The sequence below is a fragment of the Babylonia areolata genome, chromosome 21 (assembly GCF_041734735.1).
Source record: "Babylonia areolata isolate BAREFJ2019XMU chromosome 21, ASM4173473v1, whole genome shotgun sequence".
Lineage (NCBI taxonomy): Eukaryota > Metazoa > Mollusca > Gastropoda > Neogastropoda > Buccinidae > Babylonia > Babylonia areolata.
Window position 1 is genome coordinate 51,884,808 of NC_134896.1, and position 8,980 is coordinate 51,893,787.

General features: G+C 46.1%; 1 protein-coding gene across 2 annotated transcripts in view; it reads left to right on the forward strand.

Annotated features, from left to right (window-relative positions):
* Positions 1–1,364: 1,364 nt before the first annotated feature.
* The window catches only part of LOC143295685 (integral membrane protein GPR180-like), a 29,265-nt gene continuing 21,649 nt past the window's right edge, over positions 1,365–8,980 (forward strand). Inside the window, exons 1-3 of one of the 2 annotated variants that reach the window (XM_076607302.1) lie at positions 1,365–1,481; positions 7,516–8,004; positions 8,363–8,912. In XM_076607302.1, coding sequence (XP_076463417.1) covers positions 1,438–1,481; positions 7,516–8,004; positions 8,363–8,912 — 1,083 coding nt within the window. In that variant the 5' untranslated portion in view covers positions 1,365–1,437. Of the gene's footprint in view, positions 1,482–5,773; positions 5,895–7,515; positions 8,005–8,362; positions 8,913–8,980 lie in introns of those variants that run through there. The other variant, XM_076607303.1, reaches the window with a different exon arrangement.

An 8,980-nucleotide genomic window follows, 5' to 3' on the forward strand; every position in this document is an offset into this window, starting at 1 on the left:
TGTGTGTGTGTTTGGAGTCGGGGTGGGTTGGGGCGGGGTTGTGGGGGCGGGGGGGGGGGGGGGGGGGGGGGGGGGGGGGGGGATGGGATCGGAACAGTGAATTTATATCCACTGTGTCCAGAGATCGGCATAAGAAGGCGGGGCCCAATTCTCTCCCCCCGGCCCGCCATTTTTAACATTAACATTCCCCGACCAAAGTCAGGTACCCATTCACATGTGGGTGGAGTGAGGGAAGAACTGGCCAGTAAAAAGCCTTCCTGAAGGACACAACACCATGCCGGAACGGAGGTTCGAACCCTGGTCACCGTTTCTCCGAGTCGACTTATCTGTCTAAACACGCAAGGTTTTGCAATTTTCGCTATGGGTCACTGAAAGAGGCTGAGCTGATTTTCCCCAGTCTGGGACGGAATAACCCCAAAGCTGTGCATCCATGACCTGTCCACACTAAGTCGTTTAGGATGAGGGAGGGAATATCCCCAAAGATGTACAGCCCTGACCTGTCCACAGGAAGTCCTTCAGTATGAGGGAGGGAATATCCCCAAAGATGTACAGCCCTGACCTGTCCACAGGAAGTCCTTCAGTATGAGGGAGGGAACATCCCTAAAGATGTACAGCCCTGACCTGTCCATAGGAAGTCCTTCAGTATGAGGGAGGGAATATCCCCAAAGATGTACAGCTCTGACCTGTCCACATGAAGAAGCGGAGAAGGTAAGGTCGTACTGTAACTACAACAATGTGAGAAAACCATCTATCGTCAGTTTCAAATTTCTAGCTGTAATCAGAAATTTTTAACAAAATCGTTGATCTTTAACTGAAGTATATTTATTCTGACATGTTCGAAATATCTAGTTTTATATTAAAAAGGACAAAGAAAAAAAAGAGGTATATACCAATGATTTTGGGTGTACGGTAATTCAAGAATCACCCCCTAAAAAAAACCAAAAAGCACGTGCTGGGAGCAGGGATAGTGGTGAAGGGTAGACACAGCAGACCATGCATGCTCATCAACCCACCTCACACCTCCACCCTACCATACGGAGGGGAGGGGGGGGAAATCTCCCTGGGGGACAGTTTATCAGTGGAGGGGGAGAATCGAAAATCGAGTCGCTGAACAACCGTGGTCTCACACTGACGCGCATGGTGGCTGCAACGGCTGCAGATGACAATGGTGAATGGTGGTGGTGTGTAACTGCTGCGTCAGTCCGCTGAGTGCTCCCTTTCACGCCCACTGCTCTTCCTCCTCCTCCTCCTCCTCCTCTTCATCCTCCTCCTCCTCCCCTTCCCCCCCAACACGCCGATCAGAGCAGACAGCGGTCGTTTACGGCGAGTCTCGTCCTCTGTGTGGCATCACTTGAGCGCGATCATCTTGAACGTGCGCGCGTGCACGGACATCCACTCCAGTGGGACAGGAGGGACTCGGATAATAATATTATATATATGATCATAATACAGTGTTGTGGAGACCTTACACTAACTGAAAGGTAAGTAATGATAGCGAAGTATGATCAATGATTTGTTCTTGTTTGGTATTGTTGTTGTTGGTGGTGGTGGTGGTGACTGTTCAAGTAGTTAATTGCATGCTACAAGCAGGATAACCACATGCTACAAGCAAGATAACGACATGCTACTGACAAGCAAGATAACGACATGCTAAAAAGCAAGATAACTACATGCTACAAGCAAGATAACCACATGCCACAAGCAGGATAACCATATGCTACAAGCAAGATAACGACATGCTACTGACAAGCAAGATAACCACATGCTACAAGCAGGATAACCACATGCTACAAGCAAGATAACTACATGCTGCAAGCAGGATAACCACATGCTACAAGCAAGATAACCACATGCCACAAGCAAGATAACCACATGCTACAAGCAGGAAGAAAGAGGGGGGGCGGGGGGGGAGAGAACTCAGTGAAAAATACACAGCACCACCCCCTCCTCCCTCCCTTTCCTCCACCCCGCACCCCTCGCCCTTCCTCACTGATCTATTTGATGTGTGACTGTGCAGTGAAACGGTCACACGTTTTGCATTTTCGTTCAATGATTCCAGAGTGCTACACTAACAGCCACCAACACCAACACCAACATCGATATCGGAAAAACAAATCAAACTGCACGCTGGAAAAAATACAAAGAAATGGGTGTGGCGCTGTAATGTAGCGACGCGCTCTCCCTGGGGAGAGCAGCCCGAATTTCACACAGAGAAATCTGTTGCGATAAAAAAGAAATACAAATACAAATCGTTCTCATTCTCCTTATTATCAGCGGTTATGTTGTGGCAAAAATACAAACTATTTCATTTATTCGGTTTTTGTTGTTGTTGTTGTTTTTAATGGTGCAGTTTGTTTTTGAAAAATGAAACTGGGGATTTAACAAACTGCTTCGGGAAAAAAGGAAAAGAAAAAAGTTTTTTTAAGCGAAAGGAAAGATTAGCAGATCAGTGCGCGCGCGCGAATATATGTGTGGGCGTACCTACATGCGTACGTGTGTGTGTGTGAATGATAATGTACATGTGTGTGTGTGTGTGTGTGTGTGTGTGTGTGTGTGTGTGTGTGTGTGTGTGTGTGAATATGTACGTGTGTGTGTTTGTGTGTGTGTTTGTGTGAATATGTACATGTGTGTGTGTGTGTGTGTGTGTGTGTGTGTGTGAGACAGTCACGATGTATGTGTCACGGTGTATGACTGTGTGTGCGTGCGTGCATGAGTGCGTGTGTGTGTGTGCATACGCGCCGGCGTCATGTGGTGTGTGAACACGCGCACCTCCATCTGTGTGTCCACTGGTCCAATGATATCTCCGCCTTGCTCAATAATTCGACAAAACTCGGATTTGGCCAGTTTTCACTGCGCACTTCAGACAGGACACACGAACACTAGCACTCTAACCCCCCCCCCCCCCCCTCTCCCTCCATACACACACTTCTTCCTCCTCCTCCTTTTTTTTTCTCTCTTTTTTCTTTTCCATCTTCTTTTTTTCCCCCACAGAATATTGGATTAATAACTCAACACAGCTGCTTCACTTTTTCTTCGAAGGAAAAAATAATTGGACGGATGTCGCAGCTGCCGCTCTCACTAAAAGGAGGAATAAAAAGCCAGTGTGTCTCGTTTTGGATTTTTGGTTTTTGTTTTTGTTTTTTAAACGGCAACTGGCTGGCAGCCACTGGTCGAGGGCTTATTGTGAACGTTGCCTAATACTAATTGCGTCATGCGCAAAAACTTCGAGGTTTCGATGACTGTTTTGTTGTTGTTGTTGTTGTAGACCTGTGGATCTTGTCAGTTGCACGATCCCCCCCTCCTCTCTCTCTCTCTCTTGCACAAAGCGTTTAAATTTAGAGAAATTGCAACCTCGTAATATGTTTTGCAAAATTAATGTATCTGTGTTTCATGTGATTTCATGTGATTTTTTTTTCTCGTGTTTATTCAAACTAATGCGACACAACAAATGTTGTTTGTGTACCCCCTTCATAGGGGCTATGACCTGATGAATAAATCATCCGGATCCGTATCTCTCTCTCTCTCTCTCTCTCTCTCTGTCTGTCTCACACACACACACACACAGACACACACACACACACACACACCAAAGATAACACATGTTACACCTACTGTACGAGTGACATGACATTCGTGTGGGAGAGACAGCGACACTGGGTCGAGAGACAGGACTCACTGACATATTTCAACGATTTAATTAGGTCACACAACTTTCCCTGGTTGTCATGACAGATTGGGAGCTAAACAGCAGACAGAAGTAGTTTAGCATCCGCATCAGCTGTTACATACATCCTTCTGTCTGTCTGTCTGCCTGTCTGTCTGTCGGTCTCTCTCTCTCTCTCTCTCTCTCTCTCTCTCTGCGCGCGCGCACACACTCAAAACTGAGAAACGCTACGTGCATAGATCCACAACTCTTTTTTCGTAGCCTTTAGGCCTACGTAGGTTCTTTCTCACCCTTTCCTCAATCACACACCCCTTCCCCCCCCCCTCCCCCCCACACACACACTTACTCCAACACACACACACACACACACACACACACACACACACATGCTCACAAACAAAAGCACATGCTCACGCACACACACACACACACACACACACACACACACACACACACACACACATTCACATTCACACGTCCTCCCACACTGTCACACAGATAAACACCCACACGAACCCAGACCCACGCACATATGCTCGTTACTGGGTTTTTTTATCTGCACTTTAGGGATTTCATTGGAAATCGATCACATGTTATTTCAAGTTTCTCGTTATTTTAGGGGTGTTCTACATCGATCGACAGTCTGGTTAAAGAATAGCTTTCAAGACCGCAGTAGGGATGATTTCTCTGTACCTCACTTTCTCTGTCTGTCCTTCTGTCTGTCTGTCTGTATGTATGTCTGCCTCTGCCTCTCTCGTTCGTTCTCTCTCTCTCTCTCTCTTACACACACACACACGCGCGTGCGCGCGCGCGCACACACACACACACAAACACGTGTGCGCAAGCACGAACTCACGCACGTCCATACGCGCACGCAAACACACACACACACATACACACGCACATTGACAGTCACACATCTCTCTCTCTCTTTATTTCTATATCTATTATATATATATATATATATATATATATATATATATATATATATATATATATGAGTAGCTATTATTGTGCATGACAACTGAGTGGTAATTACGTTGTTCAGTTCTAATCATAGATAAATATGGTCAGTAACCATGGTAACCATTTCATCTTGAAGCTGTATACAACAACTATTACAACAAACAATTAACTGGCTGACTACAAATTTAGTAACCCTTTCACACCGGCAGACTTTAGGCCCATCTGTGCCAGACTTTAGGTGGACGCCTGACAGTATCTGCCCCATAATTCAGCATCCAATGACGTCAAAGGGAAGAGTCATTTTCACTGGTCGCTCCCACAGCTAACCGTCCACGTCAGTGATATATATATATATATATACAGCCCTCAGGACAAGGGGGGTATCATATTAAGCATATTGTTGCACCTCTTGAATGGTTCTAACATAGCACACACACACACACACACACACACACACACACACACACACACACACACACACACACACGCCGAAGAGACGGAGAGAGACAGAGACGGAGACAGAGAATAAGTTTGGTTTTGCATCCGTCAGTGCAAGTTCAAGTTGTGGTTGCCGTATCCGACAAGGTGTTAGTAACTGTCACTTTCAGTTTACAAAATCGATGTGTGTGTGTGTGTGTGTGTGTGTGTGTGTGTGTGTGTGTGTGTGTGTGTGTGTGTGTGTGTGTGTGTGTGTGTGTCTTTGAGTCTGTGTTTGTGCGCGCGCGTCCAGCGTCCAATTAATGAATGTCTGTGAGCCGCTACGTACAGTTCCAGCAAGAGTTTGTACGCGCATCAGTCGATTTGTGCGGCACGTTGTAAATGAATACATAGCACTGAGCTGTTTAGAGCTCAGTGATAGAGACAGTGAGACTGCTACAGTATTTTTAATATATAGGCCTATGTACACTGACCATAGATATAAGCCATGGATTGACTTACAAGCCGTGTTACCTTTCCAACACTGCCAGGTAAATAGTATAAGCCTGCATACCTTTGGCACACAGCCATGGCCCAGTGAACGAAATTGACTGTTCTGGGCATATCCAGCTTTGGTTCGAGTGAAGTATTGAATTTTGTATTTCGGCCCGACGTTTATTGACATTAGGATAAGGGGCGGACACTGGCATTGAGCAACACGATCAGCTAATATGTATACATGCAGGTGTAGACTGGTGCGAGAGATGGGATATGGTTATCTACACTGAAGTGGTATGTACTGACAGGAATATCGTTCTGCCAGTGATTTTCTGCCGTAGGAACTGAGGTAAGTTTTATGTTTGGGCTATAGGGTTTTGGTTTTTTTTTTCTTCCTACACACGTACACACATAATTATTAAGCTGCAACTGAGGTGCGTGCTTGAATGCATGCACAACACAGTCACACTGACTACGGTCACACCCGCACGGCAAAAACACACATTCACGCGCAGAGTGTTGTGCTGCCTCTCTCTTTCTGTCTGTCTGTCTGTTTGTCTCTGAGTGTGCGTGCGTGCATTTATGTGTACCACTGATGACTGACTGACCACTGATGTCACTGACATGTGTGTGTGTAGTGTGTGTGTGTGTGTGTGTGTGTGTGTGTGTGTGTGTGTGTGTGTTCAGTACACGGCAGTGCTGTATATCATATTAGTTCATATCCCAACCGACTCAGTGACCAAAAAGGCATATTCCCAAGTAAACTAACCTGAAAATAAAAGAAGATAATTCCCACTGTACTGAACTGACACCGTGATGAGCCGGCCTACATCAGAGTCTTACACAACAAATCAACTTACGAAAACAATCTGTCTGTAACTCAGAGACTATGACCGCTTAGTATAACTTATAATTTCACGGCCGGGGCACTCTCTATCGTTGACTGAGAGGGTAGCCAACGTTTCAGTTCAAGTTATATATCGGAAAACGAAGACTTTTTTCTCTTGCATCTTTTTAGTCAAGTCCTCTCTCATGAAACCCGTGAACGGACAGAATTAAATAAAATACTCAGAATATACTGAGGATATGCATGGTTTGGTGTTATTCAGCCATTACCCCCGCACCCCCCTCCCATTTTTTTTTAATCCCAAGACAACATGAATAAAATACTGAAATAAAAAATCAATGAAAAAAAAAAAAAAGAAAAGAGAGAGAGAGAGAGAAGAAAAAAAAAGAAAAAAAAGAAAAAAAGTCGATCAGCCATGCGAGGAAACGTTCGTGACTCCGATCGATAAATTGCGCTCCCTTCTGTATTGCAACCCCCTACCCCTACACCACGCCCCCACTTTTTTCAGTCTGAGTCCCATTTCGCGGAGGGCGGCACGGAGCACCTCAGTAACAAAATTAATGAGGCCTGTCGGGATAATTCATGCCTTCCTCCACCCCCACCCGGCCCCAACCCCAACCCCCCTCCTCCTCCCCGCCCACTAGTCATCAACACACATACTTTTTATTTTTCGTTTTGATAATTATCGCACTCAAACAGGAATGATGAAATACTGAAGACTACTGTTACTGCTACTGCTACTGTTACTACTTCCACTGCTGCTGTTGTTGCGGCTGCTGCCGTCTACTACACAAGAAACGAACATTCCACATTTTTTTCGATGCTGGTCCAATGTTAACTGGTCCCATCGTCATTATCTTCTATCTCATGGCCTGTCTTGGCGACAGAAGGTGAAAAACCAGATCGATCGAGCGACGCCCACGGTTGACCGAATCAGCGGAGTGCTCTCTTCTCAGCTGACAAGCGGAAGTTATTTGCCTAATCACATGACTTTGCAAAACTCAAAATGGTGGACCTTGAGGCAACCAGTGTGTTCGACCTCCTCTCACATTCCGCCTTCACAGCTTCCTCAGTTCTTGTTTAATGGTAAATTGTAGTAAAACACGACCTGTTTGTGTTTCAGGATGAAGTGGACATCATTACATATCTTCTTGGGGGTCGCGGTCTTGCTGCCGATATCAACAGCACTGCACTTACAAGGGACATGGAACTCGAAAGACTTCTTCGTCTTTCTTGCAAAGTTTGGTTTCCAGAAGACAAATCCTCAGAGGCTGGACGACACTCAGGGCTACATCTACGGGAATATTACAGCAGTGGACGCGTCGGGGGCAGCAGTGAATCGCGAGGATTTGACTTTGGTGGTTGTAGACAGTGAATACTTTATTCATTTCTATGGCAACCGGACGTTGCGTCTGACGGAGGTGTGTCCGGTGATGTTCCAGAAGATAGACACCATAGCGTTCGATTACATGTGTAATGCAAAAGGCGTGGAGGACTTCTTGCGTGCCATTCCCTGCCCCAAGGGGCGCCTGTGCTCTGATGAAGACAACCCTGCCAACGTTCTGCCAGGATACCAGTTCACTTTTAAAGTTCGTGACACAGAACAACCAAGGTGGGTTCATTTAAAAAAAAAAAAAAAATCTCTCTTATTTATTACTTTGTTTCTGTTTTATGATTGTACCATCATATGTGCTTCGTTTACACATGTTCACATGTTTCTCTGTTTGTGTGTGACCATAATCACCATATACAATCATAATTTCATTTTGATTAAGATGTGCATGTGTACACATAGATAGAGTTCAACATGCACAGCAAAACACACACACATACGTATGCACACAGACATACACACGCACACACACACACATTTATTGTTATGATTGACATCATCAGTGATAAATGATTAATAATGATTGAACATTTAATAATCAACATTATCATATCCGTAATGATTGAACATTCTGCAGATTTTGGTACCTGAGCATCGTGTCATGCTCAAGGGACCGGGGCCACAAAGACTGCCAGTGGCGACCGGGGTCCATGACGGAGCCCCTGACCATCGCCTACGACGTGTGGCTGGTCAACGGAGACCCCTCCAGCAAGGCCCTCAACCCCTTCGAGCACCAGTTCTCCTTTGAGTTCCATGATGTCTTTGAGATCCACCTGGTGGCCTTCCTGCTCATCTCGGTCATCCTGGCCCTGTGGACCTACGCCTTCCTCAAGCAGAAGCACATGATCACCAAGCTGCTGACTGTGGTGTTTGCCGGGGAGCTGCTCAGCACCACGCTTAGTCTGACGCATGTGGCGGTGTTCGCCTACAACGGGCAGGGGGTGGACTGGATGAGCAAGGTGGGCACGCTGGTGGACATCGGGGTGCAGTGTCTCTTTATGATGTTCCTGCTCCTGCTGGCCAAGGGATGGGGCATCACCACCGACCAGCTCAAGTGGAAGTCCGTGCTGTTTGGGATCTGTGGGGTCTACACCGTGCTTAACCTCTTCTTGTACATTTGGAACCTGGTGGGTGGTGTGTGTGTGTATGTGCGTGTGTGTGTGTGTGTGTGTGTGTGTGTGTGTGTGTGTGTGTG